A 23,780-nucleotide genomic window follows, 5' to 3' on the forward strand; every position below is an offset into this window, starting at 1 on the left:
TTGTATCTACCCCAGAGCTTAGTGCAGTGCTTGGTACATAGTAAGGGCTTAACAAATGCTGTCATTATTTTATTTTTATTATCATTATATTATCATCGTCATCATTATTATTACCAGACAGAGTCCCTGCCCCATATGGAGATCATAATCTATGAGAGAAGGAAAGCAGGGACCTGCAGCTAATTTGATTACATTAAATTTATCTCAGTGCTTAACACATAGCAAATATTTAATAATGGCACGTAGTTATTATCTCTCCTTTCCCTCTACTTTGCTTTCCTCTTACAGTTTGAATATCATAAACCACTTGATGTCCAAGTACTACCTTTATGCTTGACCTGTTCAGCTATTTAGAGGCAATCTATCACAACTCTACTTGTTTTCTCAGTATGTTTACCTCAAATTAACCACCAATGCCTTTATTCCTGTTCGATTCTTCTCCCCTTCATTTGCATTAATCATTTTCAATTGCATCTGTCGAAGCTTCTCTGACATGTCTCCCCTATTAGCCCTTCTAAAGACAGAGCCTCTGATCTGCTCTCTTTAATATTTAATCACATTGTGGTCAGTTCATCCAGTTTATCTAATTATCTTGTTTTGATCAATGGTTAAAGATCAGACCTAAGTATCAATTGCTCCTCTGAGTGGCACCCACTGATTTATCTTTCCTGACTATGGGAACAAACATTTCTCTTGTGTGCTGTTTAATATGAAACAACATATGAATATATTTTCTCTCATGGGGAGAAGCATATTTTTGTTTCTTCTGGTAGTTTTGTTAGTGTAAATGCTAGGAAGAGTACTAGAGAGATAAGACAGCAGATCACTGTGCACAAGCAGCATGACCTAATGGAAAGAACATAGGCTTGGTTGTCTGAAGACCTGGGTTCTAATCCCGCCTCTGCCACTTGCCTGCTGTGTGACCTTGGGCAAGTCACTTAACTTCTCTGTGCCTTAGTTTTCTCATCTGTAAAATGAAAATTAAATACCTGATCTCCCTCATACTTAGACTATGGGACAGGTTACTGTGTCTGAACTGATCTAACCAGTGCTTAGTACAGTGCTTAATAGTAAATGCTTAACAAATACCATAACAATTATGATTACCGTTATTAACATTTCCCAAGGAGCATTTCAGGTCAGTCAATAATTCACTACAGCCACACTGAAGATTTTCTATTTTTCTCTTTATGTCCTTAACTCTAAATTGAATAACCTAAAACAAGCTCAATCCTTCTCTCCCAGCTGCAGTTTCTATTAGCCCTTTCTACAGGGAGTGGCTCCCATCCACAAATCTTCCCACAGACCGCATGCCTCTTTTTCTCCCAACCCTCTCTTATTTAGTTGGTCTGGGGTTGTATTAAGTGGTTATTATGTGCTAGCACTGTGCTAAGCATAAAGGTAGATATAAGACATCCAATCAGATATACCCCCTGCACTGAGAAAGGCACCCAATTGAGAGAGAGAGAGAAGGAATCTCATCTACATTGTTCAGATAAGGAAATTGAGGCTCAGTGAGGGTAAGCGAATTGCCCAGGGTTACACAGCAGGCCTGTTACAGAGCTCATATTAAAACCCAATTCTCCAGATGCCCAGTCCCATCCTACTTCCACTAACTCCCGTTGCCTTTCCTTCTAATGCCTGATAAGTGCAGTAAGCAGTTAGTTCCTTCTGTGATTGCTCTCAATCAAAGCTACAGTCTCAGCAGAGTTTTCTGGCTAAATTAGATGGAATTGTTCCATTTAAACATGTTCCCTCATTTTGATAAAAAAAATTCAGTGCATAAAGACGGAGAAAATGAGTTCTGAAAATGAAATTCCAGGCAGAAAAGACACTTTGAAATGGAGGCTTTCTTAGATATAGCGAGGAAAAAAGGTAACCATTTTTACAAGTCAATTTTCTTAGGTAGATATTGACAGATCCAGCTGAAATTCCTGGAATGTGGGCAGTTAAAAGAATGAAAAAATTTAGGTAAGACCAAAAAAAATCATTTGTTGGAGAAAGATCTGAGTGGCCACAAATCACCCTTATAAAGTGATCTGCCCTTGTGTTTATACCCATTAAGCACTTGTACCCATTAAGCACCTGTTATTCCCCCGAAGCCCTACATCACTTCTGTACATATATAATAATAATGGCATTTATTAAACACTTACTATGTGCAAAGCACTGTTCTAAGCACTGGGGAGGTTACAAGGTGACCAGGTTGTCCCACAGGGGGCTCACAGTCTTCATCCCCATTTTACAGATGAGGTCACTGAGGCACAGAGAGGTTATGTGACTTGCCCAAAGTCACACAGCTGACAATTGGCAGAGCCGGAATTTGAACCCATGACCTCTGTCTCCAAAGCCCATGCTCTTTCTACTGAGCCACGCTGTTTCTCTGTGCCTGCTTTTCTGTGCCTTCACTACATTATCCTTATACTGTAGCATTTCCCCTCTGTCAATGTCTGTCTTCCCCTCTAGACTCTAAGATACTTGTGGGCAGGAATCAAGCTTACCAACCTATTGCACTGAATCAGCCACTCAATCAATCAGTGGTATTTATTGACTGCTTACTGTGTGTAGAACACTGTATTAACAGATAGTAGATGTGATCCCCACCCACAGAGTTTACAGTGTATAGTTTAAAGATAAGAACCTAAGTGTTATGGGGTTGAGGGTGGGGTGAATAACAAATGTCCAAAGATCACAAATCCAGGGATAGGGAGAATAGCTGCGTGTAAGAATAGTTACATAAGTACTGTGGGGTTGGAGAGTGCTTAAGAAGATACATAGCCAAGGTAACAAATACCATTCATTAATTGACTGATTGATTGTTAAAGGTTAAGCTTAATTTCCTATAGCCCTAATCAAATATCAAAAGTATTGGCATTTCAAGATTCCCTCCTTATTTGACTGTGAGCCCCAAGTTGGACAGTACAGGATAAGGACTACTAATAGGATTATCTTGTACCTACTCGATCGCTTAGTACATTACTTCCACATTGTAAGTGCATAACAGATATCACTATTATTACTATTAAGATCATGATTACAGTGTTAATAAAAAAGCAATGGAATATATGATATGTACCCAAGGGCTACAGTGGGCATGAAGCACAGCAAACCGGATGTTTTTACAAGCAGATGACAATTAACCACTAGCACTTAGCGCTGAAGAGTTTCTGAGGGAAATGCTTAGTGAAACTTAAAAGACATTTACATTTGTAAGAATAAAAATACTTGGTGGCTCTGCTTGCTAGAGCACAAATAAATCTAGTGTTTATGCCAATTATTATTGTGAGTCTAACCACATGGCTCCTTGGCATTCTGCCATCAATCTCCTACACTGACCTAGCACTAGGTTGTTGTTTCAGCTGCTCCTGAAAGAGCCAAGTGCCAACTTCTATCTCTTCTAGAGTTAAAATTGTTGTTTTCATACAAAACCAGGAATGTTCTGGGGTTTATTTGAGTTTGATAAGAAATAAGGAGATTCAGAGATACCAGCTCATGCCTCCCCTTTTTTTAACGGTATTTGTTAAGCACGTACTATGTGCCAGGCACTGTACTAAGCAATGGGTAGATAGAAGCTAATCAGATTAGACTCAGTCCCTGTTCCACAAGGGAATCACAGTCTTAATCCCCATTTTACAGATGAGTTAACTGAGGCACAGAGAAATAAAGTGACTTGCCCAAGGTCATACAGCAGACAAATGGTGGATATAGGGTTGGAACCCAGGTCCTCCTGATTCTCGGGCCCATGGTGTACTGACTAGGCCACACTGCTTCTCAGCTTCCTTATTTGCTTTCAACTTTAGCACTGGTCACCTGACCTACGGATTCCAACTTCCCAGATTTCCAAGTGCTGGGTAACCGCTTGTACTCACCCTACGTTTCTGGTGGGGTAGGACCTGGTTTCCATTCCTACATCCACCATTTGTCTGCTGTGTGACCTTGGACAAATTACTTAACTTCTCTGGGCCTCAGTTATCTCATCTATATAATGGGGATTAAGAGTGTGAGCTCCATGTGGGACAGGGACTGTGTCCAATTTACATAATTTGTATATACCCCAGTGTTTAGAATAGGGCTCGGCATATAGTAAGTGAAGCAGTGTGGCTTAGTGGAAAGAGCACGGGCTTGGTAGTCAGAGGTCGTGGGTTTTAATCTCTCCTCTGCCACTTGTCAACTGTGTGACTTTGGTCAAGTCACTTAACTTCTCTGTGCCTATTACCTCATCTGTAAAATGAGGATTAAGGCTGTGAGCCCCACGTGGGACAACCTGATTACCTTGTATCTATCCCAGTGCTTTGAACAGTGCTTGGCACATAGTAGGCACTTAACAAATACTGTCATCATCTGCATCATCAGCAGCATCATCATCAAGTACTTAACAAGTACCATATTCATTCATTCATTCAATTGTATTTATTGAGCGCTTACTGTGTGCAGAGCACTGTACTAAGCGCTTGGGAAGTACAAGTTGGCAACATATAGAGACAGTCCCTAGCCAACAGTGGACTCACAGTCTAGAAAGGGGAGACAGAGAACAAAACAAAACATATTAACAAAATAAAATAAATAGAATAAACATGTACAAATAAAATAAAAATACATATATACAGATACACAAATAAAAATATATATATACCATAATCATTATTAGTAACTACTCTGGTCTTTAAGGTGCTTAGTATAGTTCTCTGCACCAAGTGCTCAAAAAATACCACTGAATGATCCTTAGATCATCATCTAAACCTATTTGGCTGCTTTTATTTGAAACAGTCTGGCTTTCATCTGGTCTGTCCTCAGTCTAGTACTGGGAGGGCCGGGGTTCAAACAAGAGGCTCTCTGACCACCCTTTCCATGGACATGAAAAAGGGGAACAGAAAAGAGGAAGAATTTTACTTATATCACCCTGGAATAATGATAACCTGATGTCAATTTTAATGAAGAAACAAGTGGATTTTAACATAGCCTTTAAGCAATTACTCATTTGGAGCTCCAATTGTTAGAATTTTAAGAGACATTTTGATCTTAAATTTTTCTGTATGCAAATTTTTATACTAAGTTTAATTCCAGTAATCTTCTCAATGTGTCCCTGGTGCTGCTCTGATCCTGTCTCCGACCTTAGCATCTAATGAGCCAAGGAAGTGCATGGAACGATGACACTATTAATAATGATGTTTTGCTTTGTTTGGAAATCTTTCAGTGGAGCATGTGTTCCACAGATTTTTTAGGTGAGTAAAACAGCTCAAATTTGTAGGAATAACTTGCCGAATAAGAGAACCAAACAATACCTTACATGATGTACATATAAGTGGATAATTCTAGGATGCCACTATATCTCCCAACTTAGCTTGAAATAGTACTCCTGAATTTATCCTTTGAAAAATGTAGGAAGTAAAAAACTAGGTTTTGACAGCATTCTTTTTTTACCTTTAGGACTAACACTACATCATCACTTGTAGAACTTTAGTGGAAGGTAACTCTCACACAAATGAAATGGGACAAACTAATTATGGCTAAAGACTATGGTTAATCTTTATGAGGATTATTTTTTTTTAAGCAATAAAACCAAAGGGAAATCTCTGAAATTCCAAACTTTTACTGCTGGGTTCTTGAAAGAGAAGAGGTGCTATTCTAAATTGAATTCTTGAACTAAATTCTGGATTATTCTAAATCATCAGTGAGTTTTGACCAAGGTGAGACGTTGATATTTTTAGTGGAATTCCATTTTATTGGAGCTAATTCATTGTGGTTCTACACACTCAAACTACTAGATATATTCTCTCTCATGATTTGAAAAGAACTTGAGTCTACTTGTCTTCCCCCATTACATTGCAAACCCACTTAAAGTAGGGCCCACATCTTGTGTTTCTATTGTAGTTTCCTTAGCACTTAATACAGTGCTGTGCCCACAGTAGGCACTCAATTGTTTGACTGAGATGTTTGGGAAACGTTGGTATTTGTGTTTCTGTAACCTGTCAAGACTGTTCTCTTCAAATTTTATAGGATAAAATTTGCCTATCCACCTATTTAAATCCTCCATCAATTCCATAAGTCTCACTAAGTGTACTAATATTCTAAAACTTTGAAGAGTACACCTCGAAGAGATAACCCAACCCTGGTGGTGGTGGTAATAGTCGCGGTAGTAGTAGTAGTAATAAGTAGCAGCACTTACTTAATGTCAACGTAGTGTGGTGGACTGAACTAGATGCTTGGGAGGTACAGAATAACAAACTGATGCATTCTCTGCCCTAGAATTAGACAGTCCCAGACTACCATGGGGAGAACAGATATTTTAAAGACAAGAAAACTGTAGCCCAGTCAGGATAAGTCATCATCAGTGGTATTTAAGTGTTTATTTTGTGTACTAAGCTTTTGGAAGAGTCCAATACAACAGAGTTGGTAGACACCCTACCTGCCCACAGCAAACTTACAGTATAGAGGGGAAGACAGACATTAACACAAATTAATAATTTATAATATAAATATTATGGGCATATATATGATTAATATGCATTCTATAAAAGTAGCTTTTCCAAACTGTCTCAGCAGGCAAATGGCAGAGCTTGGACTAGTCCCAAGACTCCTGAATCCCAGTTTTGTGTTTTTTTTTTCACTAGACCATGCTGCATCCTCTTGGATATTTGAGTTTTCTAGGTGAACACTTGTTTAAAAACAGTTAGATTGGATTAATCCAGTTTATGTAAATGCATATTATTAGCTAGTTTATATAATGGTTAATTTCAAATTCATTTGACAGTTTCCCCCGACCACCCACCCAGAGCATATCAGCACATAGGTATCTATTAAGTTATAATTGGACAAACATACTCATTATTCTCCCTAAAGATTGAGATCAGCAGGGATTGAGCTAATGAACAAAGCTTGGCATTTGTACTGTGCAGCTCACCAGATGAGCTTAATTCATTAATATTAAAACAACACTGACAACATGGAATTTCTCTCAACTGAGAGGCGTTTGTTCAGTTCTGCTTTTAAAGGAGAGTTTGGGGGTTTAAAGCTTTTTGTTTAAGACAGTGGGAACAACAACTCCGCTTTCCTTGTGATTTCTTTTGTGTGGTTTCCTTTGCTTTCCAGGCTGTATGGTCTAAACTTGCTTTAGGTGTACTGGTTTTAGATACATTGGCATTCTTGCAGTCCTCTGAGTTTAGGTAATTTATAGTCTGACCACAACCCCTTAAGCACAATAATCTGGGGCTCTTTGTTACCTGAGGCTTATGTCTTTCCATCTTTATGAAAGAAATCATGTGCCTGTGGAACAATCTCCTAACTGCCATTTTATGTTGTGAGCTCCCTGAGTACTAAGGACTGTGTCTTGTTTATCCTGGGTTGTTTTTCTGCCAGCACTTAGTAAAGTAAGCCCTCAATAAATAGCACTGAATGAATGAATTCTCCAATTCTTGGGAAATTGATTTAATCAATGACACATATTGAACCACCACCACATGGACAACACTGTACTATTTGCTTGGGAAAGGACACAAGATTGAACTGTGAGCTCGTTGTGGGAAAGGTATGTGTCTACCAACTCTGTTGTACTCCACCAAGTGCTTAGTACAGTGCTCTGCACACAGTAGGTGCTCAATAAATATGATTGACTGACTCAAGTGAAAGACACACTCCCTGCCCTTGTGGAGCTTACATTTCAATAAGAATCTAATTGGGAATTTGATGCCATTCAAAACAGTATACTGAGTTTGGGAAAGTTAACTTGAATCTTGAATCATAAACCCAACATCTGAAGGGGTTTGTTGTCTTATGATCATCATTGTAGATTAGATTTGATCCACAATTTACTTTTGGTCCACTTTTGATTTCAATTCAGAAGATGTTTATCTTTCCTCTTATGGTGAAACTTGGATAAATATTTGAAACAGCAGAATTGAGGTATGAGCTGACCTTCTTCCTAATTACATTTTTTATGTACATCTTCTCTTCCGCCCTGTCTATTTAAACAACAAGTCCCTACAGAGGAACAGCACTGTTGCCTTTGTCTGTGACTATGGCAAAAACACTGTTGGTTGGAATAAATTACCTTTCTGCTATTTTCTCTGAATAAGCAATGTATGTTCCAAGTTCAGGTTTTGGCCAATAAAAATCCAAATTTAATATTCATCTCAAGTTTCCTCACTGATGTGCTCTGGACTGTAAGCCTCTAATTAACCGTACTATTTATTAGTGGTGCAGAACTGGTAGTCAGGAGATATGGGTTATAGTCCTGTCTCTACAATTATCCTGCTATGTGAATGAGGACAAGTTACTTAATCCTCTGGTCCTCAGTTCCCTCATCTGTAAAATTAAGATAAAATATTTGTTTTGCCTCCTTTTTGGACTCTGAGCCCCATGTAGGGAAGAGATTGTGTCGATTCAGTGATTTTGTATCTTTCCTAACATTTAGCAATTGTTTGTCCATTATAAATGCTCAATAGTAGTCCCAATAATATTATTTATTAAACATCTCCTTGACTAAGTCCTGGAAAAAAGTACAATGGTGGGGATTATACACAGCCCCCAGCCCTTAGAGTGGGGAGGGAAAGAACTGCCCACAGATGGCAAGGAGAGATGAAACAGTAATCAATCAGTCAATGGTATTTATTGAACACTTACTTGTATAAATAAGGTAAATAAATAAATAAATGGGCCTATCACTGTAGTAGGCACTTGGAAGAGAACAGTACAGTCGAGTTGATAGACACATTTCCTTCCCCCAACGACCTCACAGTCTAGAGGGGGAGACAAAAAGAACAGTAAAACAATACTATTCCAGGTCAAAATGCATAAAGGAAAACAAAGAAGCAATAGGGAACAGTGGCTGGAGGGGCAGACAGTCAGGCTCTTCATGGCTCAGAGTCCAACCACAGTTACAACCTTGGGCTCCACTATCTTGGCTGCTACGTATACTTTCTAGAGGCCTCAAGCTGCTGCTGTGTCTGCCCTTTATGCTCCAGAGGTGCAGGGCAGGATAGGATGGCAGCCATGGGGAGAGCATAGAATGGTCTCTAAGGGCCCCTATAATTAGGTTGGTATTTATTTGCTAAGCACTTATTATGTACCAAAGTCTGATGAGAAATATTCAAGATTACAATAGTAATAATAACAATTATGGTACTTGTTGAGCTCTATGTGCCAAGCACTGTTCTAAGTGCTGGGGTAGACAGAAGGTAATAACGTTGTCCCATGTAGGGCTCACAGTCTTGATCCCCATTTTACAGATGAGGTAACTGAGGCACCGAGAAATGAAGAGACTTGCCCAAGGTCACACAGCAGATAAGTTGCAGAGCTGAGATTAGAACCCATGACCTTTCGATTCTCAGGCCCGTGCTGTATCCACTATGCCATGCTGCTTCTCTAGACTGTACCCCTCTAGACTATAAGCTCGTTGTGAACGGGGAATGTGTCTACTGACTGTTATGTTGTACTCTCCCAAGTGCTCAGTACAGTGCTCTGAACATGGTAAACACTCATTAAATGCGACTGACTGATTGATCACTGTTAGGAAGCATCGGTAGATAATTTAATGAATCTTCGTCTCTCATGCCAAATTCTTCTCTATCCCATTCATCACCGAGGAAATTTTCACCTACGTCAGCTGCAAAGATCCTTCTTCCAGCCTTTGCCACCCAGTTTATTCCATTTCAGTGATCATGGCATTGCCCACTGAGACAGACAATTTGGCCTTGGTCCCAAGATTTCAGGAGGGAAATCTTGTTTGTGGGAATTGGTTATAGTACGAGCTGTTGGTACTATGCCACTCACACTATCTCACCCTTGCTGGGTCACTGGGTGTAAGCTTCCTCTCTAGACTAAACTCGTCATGGGCAGGGAATGCGTCTACCAGCTGTGCTGAATTGTACTCTCTGAACTGTTAGCGCAGTGTTATGCCCACAGAAAGTGCTCAATAAATGTCATTGATTGATTGATGGATTAACGAGCCAGTAAGCCGGAGGGAAGGGAAGCTTCATCATATCATATCTTTGGAAATTGCACATGGGAAGACAGAGGAAATGGATAACTGAACATGTAGTGAATTGTCTCAAAAATCCCTTTTTGACCAGTCCACATAGAGAAAGATGTGGTCAGCAACAGGGAGGGGAGCCTTAGGAGGCTATGCTATAATGCTATATTTGCTATATAGCAAATATTATGCTATATTTGTGTATGTTTCCTTTCAGTGATTTCTTTAGGGCATTATTTTTCTGTTTTACTGACACAAGCCCCAGGTCCCAAAACTGTCTGTTAATAAGCACCATCATCATCATTATGATCATATTAAGCATTTACTTTGTGCCAGGCACTAGGGGAGATGAAAGATAATCAGAGCAGGTATAGTCTCTGCATGGGACTCACAATCTAAGAAGGAATGAGTGTTAAAATAAGCACACTCCTACAGTCTAGAGGTGAATACTTTCCCCACATCTTAAGCATGCAGTGGATTCCTTTGAGGTTTTTTGTCTCCTTGGTATTTTCCTATTCCAGAGAAAATGCATTCTATGATTTTTTTATTGTTGTTGCCTTTAAAACATAGCACATTCATAATAATGAAAAGGAAGTGCTTGTTTCAGGAAAAATTGATATTGTAAACTTTCCCACATGACTTGGTTTGGCCTTTTCCTGTGAATTTTCAACTGCCAGCCTCCACACCTTGGTGGTTTTTTCTCACTGGCTTCCCTCCAAGCTACAGGGGTGGTGGCTTTGTGCAAGGCTGAGGCAAGGCAAGGCTAATCTCATTTTCACTTGTAACTGAGAGGCAAAATTGAGACCAAACCCACCAAGGGGAAAGACTCATGAATGAGCCTATTGTGTCACAAAGCCCCAGGAGGCTGTTTTTTCTTTTGCTTCTGGCCCTTGATAACATGATAACAAAATGCCTAGTCGCCTGATGGGAAGTTGGTGCTGTCATCATTCTGAACACCTTTCCAAGAGCACAATTTCCATTACATTCAGAATGATCTCATTGTAATGAGTCTCTCTAATGAAATAAAATGTGTTCATAGAAATAGTCACTTGAATAAATAAATTGAATCTTCATCATCTCTGCTGCAGGCCTAACTTGGGGCACACTTTTTTATGCACTTTGCTACTGCCTGTCCCTTACCCTGGGCAGCTGGTTAATAATTTCTGTGTGTTTTTCACTCATTCATTCATTCATTCATTGATTCAATCGTATTTATTGAGCGTTTACTGTGTGCAGAGCACTGTACTAAGCGCTTGGGAAGTACAAGTTGGCAACATATAGAGAAGGTCCCTAACCAACAACGGGCTCACAGTCTAGAAGGGGAGACAGGCAACAGAACAAAACATGTGGACAGGTGTCAAGTTATCAGAATAAATAGAAGTAAAGCTAGATGCACATCATTAACAAAATAAATAGAATAGTAAATATGTACAAGAATATGTATATGTACTACTGATGTTATTAAGGATAGGTAGGCTAAGAAGGCATCTAGGTTTCTTATTTCTTATTGTTTTTCCTGAATCAGAAAGTGCTAAACAGTAGGTAACTGAGCCTATTTGTCACTGAAGTTATAATTGTTTGTTTAGTAAGTGCATAATTGTCTTCCTAAGTGCCAACTCCATGCATGTTTAATAATTTCAGCTGGCTGCATTCCTTTGTAATTGAAAGTACAGGCAAAACGCGTGTGCCCTGAACTACATCCTCTCTGAATTTGCTGAATGGTATTTAGACTCTAATAGAAAATATCAATTTATTAAAACCCCAGTGTAGAGGGAGGACAGGAACTATGTTTTCCCTTTAAAGTACAAACCCATCAATAGGTTAATTGAAAATTCTCCCCTAGGAATAACTCTCTTCCTTTTAGATCTTAGAGTTGAATCTTGGATTCCTGGTCAGCGTTTACCCTGGATATTGATTTAGTAATTTACTGGTGTCCGGAATCTTATTCCACTCAGGGAAGGTTGGTACCACTGCTACCTAGGCCTTTTGAGGGACAGGTACTGAGTCTGATCTGAATATCTTGTATCTAACCCAGAGCTCAGTACAAGGCTTGGACCATAGTAAGCTCCTAACAAATACCACAATTTATCATTATCTCTAGCCAGAATACTCAAAGGCTTAATGTTAATGGTCCAGGGAATTTGGGCCACACAGAAAGTCAATCCAGAAAAAATTAAGATAAAAAAAAAACACCTGGGGAATCCAAATAAGGCTACTATTATATTACCAGGTTTTTTAAATGGTATTTGTTAAACAGTATGTGCCAGGCACTATGGTAAACACTGGGGTAGACAAGCTAATCAGATTGGACACAGTCAATGTTCCACATGGGACTCACAGTCTTAATCCCCACTTTACAAATGAGGTAACCGAGGCACAGAAAAGTGAAGTGGCTTTCCCAAGGTTACACAGTAGACAAGTGACAGAGTCACTTAGAACCCAGGTCCTACTGAATGTTTTGAAGATCCCAGGTGCTTCTCTGGATTCATAGAATAACTGGTTAGCCCACCACTTTATTTCACTTGATGGATCTAGTCTTCTTGCCTGATCCAGTAAATGTTTGATATTCAAAATATTCTAAGCTGAGAGTCCACTAGCAAATCAGTAGGAGCCATGGTTCAGGTAGATAGGAAGTTGGACAGTTTTCCCATCTGAGAGTAGAAAACTATTGTGCTCTCATGACTGTGGAATTGGATTTACTTAAGAGGCTTATGAAGCCATATTTAAACTCAGAGAGTTTAGGAACCACTGGGAGAGTGTGTTCTAATGAGCAGTGAGCAAGGACAATTGCAAATATTTAATTAGAATTTGCCCTGCTGTGGGTCCATTTAGAAAGACCACTCCCCTGGAAATCAGGAGGCCTAGATTCAAGTCTGGACTCTTCCTGGAGCTGGCTAATGTGGACACAAAGGCAAGCAGTCTGGTCGAGTGGAAAGAGCATGGGCCCGGCAGTCAGAGGATCTGAGTTCTGAATTCTGGCTCCATCACTTGGCTGCTGTGTGACCTTGGACAAGTCACTTAACCTCTCTGTACCTCACTTATCTGTAAATTAGGGATTAAGACTGCAAGTGTGAATATGGGACATGGACTGTGTTCAACCTTATTATCTGGTTTCTACCCAGTACTGTTCTGTTAGTACTGTTTCTGGCACCATAAGCACTTAATAACTACCATGAAAAAAATCCTCATCAAATTAAATGATAGATTAAATACCATTAAGAAAAAGGTCATCTCACAATATGGGTACAGCAACACAGTGGCCAGGAATGAGGGAATGTGAGTCATACTGTGCAACCCACTAGCACTAGAATCAATTCCTGTACTCAGGTTCTCAGTCTTAAAGTTTAAGAGCAGAGACTCATCCTTTGTTCCTGAGGGGAGATTCAATCATCAGTCCCTATGATTTACTTCCTCCTCTGTCCTGTGGTCTCAGGCTTGATGGTCATACCTGAGGAGTGTTTCTCCACTCTCCTACTTCTTCAGAGAAGAAAAAACATGTGGAAATTTTCCCAGAAAAACATTCAGAGTCTTTTAAACAGTCCAACATCTCTGTGAGTCTAAACTGAGGTAGGAGGAGTGTGGAAGCTCAGAGCAGGATTATTTGCTGAATAGGAAGAGAGAAAAATCCATTGTTTTGAGATGTTTTAAGAAACAGCAACTTAGTAAGAGCATCAACTTATCTTTGCAAGGATTTCTACAATAACTAGCATCCATCCAGGAATAATGAGGAATTTTCTTCGTAACAAAAATGCAAAAGTTGAAAGGAAAAAAAAGCCAAAATTCTCTTTAGGATTCTAATTTTTACAAGTTCAAATTCAGATTTATTTCCCCACTCCTAAGGCTTTGCCATCCTGAAAAATTCTGACTTCTTTTATGATCTCCACTATTTTCCATGGCAAAAGGTACAGAATTTTAGATAATTTGAAAAGTAAAATGATGTTGACATTCAGTATAGCAATTTTTAAAAAAGTTGAGTTAGGCCTTCAGAAAAGTGTAGTTCTTTCCTTGTTCGACTATATCTACAGATTTATTCAGTCAGTTAACAAGTAGTAGCAAAAAACAATCACATTAGCAGTTAAGCTCTTCTCTTTTGTAGTACAGATGAAGAAAAACAGTGTGGCTTAGTGGGTGGAACAAGGTCCTGGGAATTCATTCATTCATTCAATCGTATTTATTGAGCGCTTACTGTGTGCAGAGCACTTTACTAAGCGCTTGGGAAGTACAAGTTGGCAACATATAGAGACGGTCCCTACCCAACAGTGGGCTCACAGCCTAGAAGAATGAAAAGGACCTGGGTTCTAGTCCTGGCTCTGCTACTTGTCTGCTGTGTGACTTTGGGCAAGTCACTTCACTTCTCTGGGCCTCAGTTTTATCATCTTTAAAATGGGGATAAAGGCCTTGAGTCCCAGGTGGGACAATGACTGTGTCCAACCTGGTTAGGTTGTATTTACTCCAGTGCTTAGTACAATGCCTGGCACATAGTAAGTGCTTAGCACCATTAAAAAAGTCATTGCAAATGACAGAAGAACCTCAGCCCTAGAACTTCAGGACCAAGAACCTGCACAGAGGAGTTTACTCTGCAACAGTGGCTGGCACAGCATCACTCAGACTCTCTCATCCCTGCCCATCGTATTCCCACTGGGGGATGCAGAGTGTAAAGAATTAGCAGGCAGGCAGCACAGTGAAATGTGCTACAACCTTTGGAAAGAAAGATCTCTGAAATATACATTGGCTTTTTTTTTACTTTGATTCTGATGCTGCTGATTTAAAACCAATCTCTGTCTCTGTCTGTCTGTCTGTCTGTCTCTCTTTCTCCCTCTTTCTTCCCATCCACAGAAAGCTGACCTGGCAGTTGCACCACTGGCCATTACCTATGTCCGAGAGAAGGTCATCGACTTTTCCAAGCCCTTTATGACTCTTGGAATAAGTATTTTGTACCGCAAGCCCAATGGTACAAATCCAGGCGTCTTCTCCTTCCTGAATCCTCTCTCCCCTGATATCTGGATGTATATTCTGCTGGCTTACTTGGGTGTCAGTTGTGTGCTCTTTGTCATAGCCAGGTAACATGCTCACTTTTGTGATTGTTTTGGCAATTGTTACCTCCTTTTTCTCACTAATGATTGTCAAAAGTCACAATGGATTTTATTTTTTCTTATTTTTGTTTTGCACTTTGGGGTGGTTCGAGGAACACATTCTCAGGGGACTTTCCGTCATTTACACGGTCTGACTTTGAAGGCAGGCAGCAAGCTGTTTGTCACTAAGCTATTAGAATAGTAGGGCACAGAACTACCCTAATTAGGGCATATTAGCAATCCAAAATAAATATGATAGTTGGGGTGAAAGTCTTTATTTCAGAGAGAATATTGGGTCAGAAAGAGCTGCCATTGAAGGCAATATCAATTCAGGTCACAGGTCCTTAGACCACTGAATGTGTGCAGAGCACTATACTCACTGCTTGGGAAAGTACAATTCAACAAAATAAGTAGACACATTCCATGCCCACAGTGAGTTTACAGTCTAGAGGGAGAGGCAGACATTACACATTTTATTTTTTTATGGTATTTGCTAAGCACTTACTATGTGTCAGAGACCATTCTAAGTGCTGGGGTAGATAGGAGGTAATAAGGTTGGACAGAGTCCATGTCCCACATAAGGTTCACAGTCTTAATCCACATTTTACAGATAAAGTAACTGTGGCACAGAGAAGTTAAATGACTTGCTCAAGGTCTCACAGCAGACAAGTGCCAGAGCTGGAATTAGAACCCAGGTCCTTCTGACTCCCAGGCTGAGATATTAATAATACACTGCAGTGATAACAAAACCCAAGCACCAATATTTTAAAGACTTGAATCTGAATTTTCAATAACAAGTCTTTGACCCCTAAAATCTTGAAATATTGCTATTCCACATTTTTATCAAATTAACACTTCAATTTAGGAGAGTTTTTCCCCAAAAATGATCCCTCGGGGAATAAGCGAAACCTTCAATTTTGTGAATAATAAGATTATCTGATGAACATCACAATTTTTTTGCCACAACAGTGTAACTGTAGTTCATCAATTTTATAGAAACAATGTCAAATAATTGACAATGATAATCACTAAAATAAGTACTTTATTAATAAAATAATAAGAATGGACAGAAAGTGTTATGAAAGTAAATTGGTTGGATTTACTTTGTCCTGCATTGTTTTCTTCAAATTGGAATAATTCCATTAGTGGAATGATGTTATTGACCAAGAAATATCAATTTCCTCAACAGAACTGAAGAAAAATATGGTCCTTAAGATAAATAGTTAATTATTTATATTATTATTGACTTGGGTTAAAAAAGTGACAACAGGATAAATTCAGATGGTACAGAAAACAAGTAATAAAATATAGACTTGAGAAAGAGTCAGGGTATAAGTTCAGCAGAAAAAGACCCAGGCTGAGGGTGACTTCAAGACTTTTACAGGGAGGATGCTGAGGGATAGTTTTCTAACCCAGTAAGGATAAATAATAAAGAATGGTTTAAATTAAAGCAGCAGGGGTGGTGATTGCCTGTCAAGGTGATGAAGCACTGGAAACAGTCAGCCCAAGGCTGTTTGCAACACTTTCATCCCTGTAAATCTCAAAAAAAAATAAAATTCCACCCCCCACTTACTCACTTCCACTCAGTCCTCCCTCCTGTCTTAGTTTTTTTAAAATTTGAGCTCCTGATTTTCCTCCTTGATTAGCATAATTTCATTTTGAATGCTATACTCGTTAAGTTAATGCTATAATTTGCCTTATAGCCTAGTGACATCATCAGCCTGCTGCAAGATCATTCAATGTCTGATGGTCCTTTCTTGAGATGATGGGTTTAGGTTATCAGGTTAGAGTGAAACTAGTGAAGACAGTTTTACCAAAGGCTCCTTTACAGAATGTAAGGAATGATGAGTTAGGCCATAAAAAAAGGAAAATAGCAGAATTTTATAGTCTGCATCATTTCACTGTGTGTTTAGAGTTTGGCAAAGACAACATCAGGGTCAGCAAAGCAAAGGAGTTCACCTTAGTTATTTTGGTCACCTAGTACTTTCTCTTCTCTTTCACTTTCTTCCCTTTTCTGTTCTTCATATTAGTAGTGCCAGGGGGGTTAGCAGTAATCTTTTCAAGGATTCTGGTTGGGGTGCCCTTCCTTTATGCTGTTAATAAAAGGGTTTTTCACCTTGCTTCAAATACAACTTCAACTAGAAAAAAGGAACCAATAGAGATAACAAAGGTTCTCTAAGGAATAAACCTGGAACCATGGCCCATGCTTCTTCCCCATGGACATTTCCTTCAATTACTTGAGAAAATTGAATATTCTAAGCCACAATAGATTTCCATGCAGAGGAATACCAAAAAGAGTTGTTTCTATACAGAAGGTTACTTAAAAGGCTTTTCATAATAATTGTCATTTTTGTTAAGCACTTAAGTGCAAAGCCCTGCATGTACTAAGCACAAGGTTAGATAAAAGATAATCAGGACAGACACAGCCCCTGTGCACTCACAAGTAGGAGGGAGAACAGGTATTGAGACTCAAGATGAAGGAATGGATGCACAGAGAATTTAAGTGAATTGCCCAAGGTTACACAGCAGGCAAATGGCAGGGCTGGGATTAGAACCCAGATCCTCTGACTCTCAAGCCTGTGCTCTTTCTGCTAGACCATATTTCTTCCCTTTCATTCTGAATCATGTTAAACAGAGAGATTTTCACTGTCAATTAACACAGCCTTGGTTGTTAGCCAAACATCTGCCTAATAGAATGCCCATCTGGGAGGAAGAGTAGTCTGTGAAGTTTCAGACAGGTGCACAATGTAGTCTCCTAAGAAATGTCCTGATTTTAAAAGTTAATGATGTTTTATGGAAGAGACAGTCAAGGGAGCAGAGACTACTAGTCCAGAAAGAGACATCAATGAACTCTGTTGATTGGCTGGCAGAGGGCAAATCTCCTTTGTTCAGAATTAGGGTCTCATCTGCCTTAAACCTCCAAAATATTTAAAGATTGTATGAAGTCAAATGTGATGGCAAAAGTTAGGTTGTACTTTTGGTGTCAACGTGACTTGAGGGTGTTATCAAAACTCGACTGCTTTACTTTACTCACACTCTTCAGGTTGAATTATGAGATTAAGAAAAGTCCATCAAAAGATGGCCATGTTACCTAGGGCCATGGAACTCAAGTTTCTAATTTTGTCCTGTAAACTCAATTATATTCTCCCAAGTGCTCAGGAAAGTACCTGGCACAACAGACAATCGTGCTAAACTGTAAGCTACCTGAAGGTAGCAAACATGTCTACTCATTCTGCTGCACTCTCCTGAGCACTTAGTTCAGTCTATGCATAGAGTAGGTGCATCAGTCAATCGATGCTATTGATTGAAATATTTACTTCAAACTGTAAGCATTCAGTAGTAATAGTAGTAGTAGGTAAATTCTATTTGGCCCTGGATAAAAGATGCTGTTTTAAACCCACTATCTTGATAGCTTAACTAGGTTACAAAGATGATGCCCAAAGTGCTTGTGTTAACAGCTTTCATATTGGCTTCTGACTAGAGTGCAATAGCTTTCATATTCCTGTCACTCTGATGGGCGACATTAAATGTACAGTGAAGGGCAATGAGGGATTATTATGCACTCAAAAATGGATAACTGTTTTGCTGGGATATTCAGTGTTAGAGCAGTCTGCTGTCAAGAAGGCTGTTGTCATGTTGAAATGTAAAGTCAATTTCATTGTAAGCCTTCAGAACAAACCTGTCCCACTAAATTCCTAAGAAACAATTTCAATTTTTTCCTTGAAAAATGGAACCTTTAATGGGCAGGTGTTGCTTGAATTTTTATTATTGTTTCTCAGGTAAATCATAGGAAATCTTTGGTTTTCTCCACACCTGACACATTTTCTAGACTGTATTGAGGAATTTATTCTATTTTCCATGCCTCTCCTAAGGTATATTCCTTTTCTCATGTCTTGTTTTCTACAACATGGAACAAAGCCTGAATATTAACCTTATTTCTTCAGAAATATTGGCAAATTACTGAAGCTGATAATTACTGCAAAGTAACAAGTGTGTCTAGGAAATCATTGTGAAACAGCATGGCCCGGTGGATAGAGCACAGGACTGGGAATCAGAAGGACTTGATTCTCCAGTTGTTTGCTGTTTGACCTTGGCATGTTACTTAATTTCTCCGTGCCTCAGTTACCTCATCTGTAAAATAGGGATTAAGACTTCCATGTGGAAGATGTATCTACCCCAGTGCTTTGTACAGTGCACATAGTAAATGCTTAACAGATACCATAAAAAGGGAGGTGTGTGGGTGGTGTCCTAACACAGTAATAATGAGGCATTTTAACACAAGAAACCAAAAGTCCAACATGAACAGAAGGACAGCCACTCCCTGGCTAACTGTTTGATTGCCCCCATTTAGCACAACTCCTCTTTGTTGATGTTTCTTTGTAGCCAAGCAGTAATGAGCTTTCCTCCCAAGATTTCCCCAGGAAAATGATTTTGTTGGAATTTGAAGGAAAAAGAATATCCTACTAGGACTGCTTAGAACAGGTTATCGGAGAAAGGTGTATTTCTTCCCAAGTCAAGTGCTTGGTACAGTACCCTGTACCCAGTGAGAGCTCAGTAAATGCTATTATTCAATCAATGGAATTTATTGTGTTCCTACTGTAAGCACAGCACTGTAATAAGTACTTGGGTAAGTACAAATAGAGTATTAGTAGTATTATGGTATTTGTTACATGCGTACTATGCGTCAAGCACTAAGTGCTGAAGTAAACAAGATCTTACAATCTAGTAGGAGAGACAAGCATTACAATGGATTACAAGTAGTATAAAGTACCTAAGAGCTGTGATGTTCAGTGGTTAGAGTACCTAAGTGCTTAGGGGGTACAGACACAAGTGCTGTAGTCTCCTACTACGCAAGGGTCAGGGATGAGGAAAGGAGAAAAATGGTAGTCTTTAGGTAACCTAGAGAGACCCCAGTATTTCTGGGTTTTCCACCATTTTAGTATCTTAGACTCTAATAGCCTTTGTGGACTGATTGCACAGCCAAAGAATTAACATGTGCTTCAGTATGGCCACTATGAGGGACTCCTTACTCTCATCCTCCAGGGCCAAAAAGCTCACACAACTGCAATCAATCATATTTATTGAGCACCTACTATGTGCAGAGCACTGTACTAAGCACTTAGGAAAGTGCTCTACGGCAGAGTTGGTAGACATGTTCCCTAGCCACAAGGAACTTACAGTTTACAAATGGGGGAGCTTACAGTCTAGCTGCACTCAGTCTCCATTGCTGAGCCAGCTCCTGTCTTTCAAAAGTAGGTGTTGAGACTCTTCTTGGCCAGAAGAAAACCAGGCATGAGCTTCTCCATATGTGTCAGCTCAATAAATATCTTGGTAGACTAGCTTCTGGACATGGCAGCCAACCCTTGGGATTTTTTCTATTGGGGAGTGATTCAATTCCTGAGTAAGTAGGTCATGGAAACTCATTGTCTTAGTCCATGGTGTTGCAGATATATAATCAGAGAATGTGACTGCTGGAAATTGTGTCTTGAAAAGTACCAGCTATGTTAGAAATGAGTTATATCAACATCTAGGATTACTACATCCTTTTGAGTCCATAATAATTATGCCATAATAATTATGGCATTTTGTTAGTGCCAGGGTAGATAAAGCATGATCAGGCAACTCAAGTCCCTCCCAGTTGGACTCACAATCTAAAAGAAAGAGACGTGAGGCCCAGAGAGATTAAGCAACTTGCCCAAGGTCACATAGTTGGTCAGTGGTGTGAATTAGAACCCATTTCTTCTGCTCTCCAAAGAACAATGAGCCATACTGCACCTCTTGGTCTGGTATACTGAAGCATTTCAGGGAGCATAGAATCAAACCATGGTATTAATTGAGTGACTGCTGTGTTGAGAGCACTGTACTAAGCCCTCGGGAGAATACAATATAGTAGAATTGGTAGACAATTATGGGGGAAGAAAGGGTTGTCTTGATATTGGGGGAAGGGATCTGACACAGAACCACTGGCCCCTGGTGGGGAATCAATCAAGCTATTTTTTGAGTGACTACTGTGTTCGGAGTAAGCACTCAATAAATATGATTGATTGCACAGCACTTAGGAGAATTCAATAGACATTTCAGACATCCCTGCCCTCATTGGCCTTACAATCTATCAGTGGGGATAGACACTAAAATTGCATTACAGATAGGAGGAAATAATATAGAACAAAGATGTGTACATAAAATCTTAGGTGCGTTTTGACTAGGTACTTTGGTGACATGGAAGTGCCAAATGACATTTGGTTGACATATTTCCTGCCCACAGCTTACTGGATGCCTTGTCCCAAAGCCAAGGAGAGCAAAAGGAATAGGACAAAATTTATTCTTTCTCAGTTTTGCCAGAGCCAGGGAAAAGTGACTTCTCACTCTCCCATTCTCTTCCTGTGAGTTCAAGTAGATTTGGTCAAAGGATGCTGCTGAGTTGTGTATTTTCAGGCACAGCCCCTGAGACTATCTTTGAACTGAAGGCTTGGCAATCTGTTTTTCTCTAATGTATTGGCATTTCAGTTCAACTATTTGTATTTCTGATCCATTGAGTTTATGAAAAACACATAGGGTCCATATGCGCACATCTGTTGAAACAAACCACAGGAAAATATTCAGAGACTGGGAGAGAAGATGAAAACACACACTTTAATACTGATTTTCAAAAACTTAAAAGAAATTAAAATCATTTTCCACACTCCCTTCTTGCATTTTACCTTGAAGATATTTCAACAATATTTTCTCACACCCACATCCAGAATTCCCTTTCTGCCTTTCTGCTAACAGCGCAGTTTTCCTCAAGTGCACAGACTCAGATACTGAACTGCAACTAATGGGATTGAAGCCCCCCTCTCCTGCACACACAACCAGTAGTAAAATGGGGTGGGCAAATGGGCTAGGAGATGGCTTATTGCATTTACTGAGTTAGTACTTGAAGCAATGGTGAAAAAAATGGTCCTGTATGACCTTCTTAATGTTACTGGCATGATGAACGATGCAATTGATTAGGGCTGCAACTGTCATCTAAGTTGGTTCAGAATATGCACCTGAATATTAATTTTAGTGTAATAAAATTAGGTAAGTTTCTTCCTCCTTCCCTTTTTGAAATCAAAACCTTTGTGTGTAAATCTCAATCTTGCAGATCATGTAGACTGACCTTTTGTTCGAAAATTGTTTCTGCTTGGTACTGAATGGCAAACAGGGATGGCTTTTTCAAAATCAAGAGTCATGAGTAGAGGAATTGACCTGTAGTCAATTGGCTTCCGAAGTTACAAGTTAGCAGAACTAAAATTCTTGAGAATATTTAAAAAATTATTTCATCATGGAAAACAAGATGCTTACGGGCTGAAACAACTTAATCAAGCCAGCAATTTTAATCTCCTCCAGCAGTCAATCAGTAGTATTTAATGAGCATTTACTGTGTGCAGAGCACTGAACTAAGTGCTTGGAGAGAGTACTATAGATTTGGTAGACATGATCTTTGGTAGACAAGAAGCTCACAGTCTACCGAAAAAAAAAATATTTATTTTTGATATGACATCTTATTTTGTTAAAAAAAAACTATACATAGAATCACCATATCTGTTTGCAATTGCTATAGCCATTTTGAATTCTATTCATATTTTTATGTGTTTGCATGTCACTAAAATTTGCATATTTTAAAAAGGAAATGCTGCATCAGAGGAATAAGCAGGTCATCTTGGGGGTAATAAAAATGAATCCTGGCAGACAAAAAAAGGCAAATTGGAATTCAATGGAAGATTTTAAAATGCCATCAATCTCTTCCTCTGAGGTTTCTAATGTGATTTAGCTAGAATCAGCTCTTCAATTATCTTTTATTTTAATGATCCAGATGAGTTGGAGTAAGAGGTACCTTGATAGTGCCTGGGTTCTGTCCACTCAATCATTCAGTGATAGAAAAACTGTTGGCTAAAAATGCTTGTGTTAGTAGCAAGATTTACAATTGAGCCATCTTCACTACACTGTCATTTAGTGTTCTACTGAGTGCATTTACATTACCACCAGAGTGATCTGGGGGAATCTTAGTGGAGTGTTGAATGATGGATGTATTACTTTAAATATCCCAGAGTATGTGGAAAGCCAAGCATCTTTTTTAAGGTTGTAAGAAACCAGAAGAATACAATTTGAAGTTAAAAAAAATGTAGTGGTTAGTTTTAAGACATCTGGTCCTTTTTATGTACGATATTGCTAAGTGTTGTATACAGCTGGGTAGCTTAGATAAAAAGTCGGTGACCAGACAGTATTGTTAAACCAACACTTTTTCTCTTTTTATCCTTAACTTTAAAGCCACTCTGTCATCCATCTAAGGACCCATTGAAGAAAAGTAATAACTATCGAATGAAACGATCTGTTTTCATGGATTCTTAAACAGTACCGGTTGAAACTTGAATACTCATTTCAAGTATTTTCAGAAATTCTCTTATTGCTTCTCATTGAAACAGGATTGGGGTGAATAGAACATGTAGCATATTTTCCAAATGAGCACAAAATAGTATAGATATGCTAACCCATTCTTTCTAGGTCTGTGAAGCAAGGTGGTAAGTGGATTTTCTTCTCTAAAAATTCAATTGGCCAAAGTATGTTAATACCTTTCCTAAGGTCATGGACTGCTTAAGTTTGAGTAATAGCAGGATTTGATAACTAGAAGATGCTTTTGGATCTTATATCCAAATCATTTTTTTTGCTCTAGGAGTATTCAAACTAAATGGATATTGTCTGTTCTTGGCTGTAATTAT

General features: G+C 39.1%; 1 protein-coding gene across 5 annotated transcripts in view; it reads left to right on the top strand.

Moving 5' to 3' along the window:
- The window catches only part of GRIK2 (glutamate ionotropic receptor kainate type subunit 2), a 304,612-nt gene that overhangs the window by 208,794 nt on the left and 72,038 nt on the right, over positions 1-23,780 (top strand). For all 5 annotated transcript variants that reach the window (XM_038760909.1, XM_038760908.1, XM_038760911.1 and 2 more), the window contains exon 12: positions 14,804-15,027. In XM_038760909.1, coding sequence (XP_038616837.1) covers positions 14,804-15,027 — 224 coding nt within the window. The remainder of the gene's footprint in view (positions 1-14,803; positions 15,028-23,780) is intronic.

The sequence above is a fragment of the Tachyglossus aculeatus genome, chromosome 19, assembly GCF_015852505.1.
Source record: "Tachyglossus aculeatus isolate mTacAcu1 chromosome 19, mTacAcu1.pri, whole genome shotgun sequence".
Taxonomy (NCBI): Eukaryota; Metazoa; Chordata; class Mammalia; order Monotremata; family Tachyglossidae; genus Tachyglossus; species Tachyglossus aculeatus.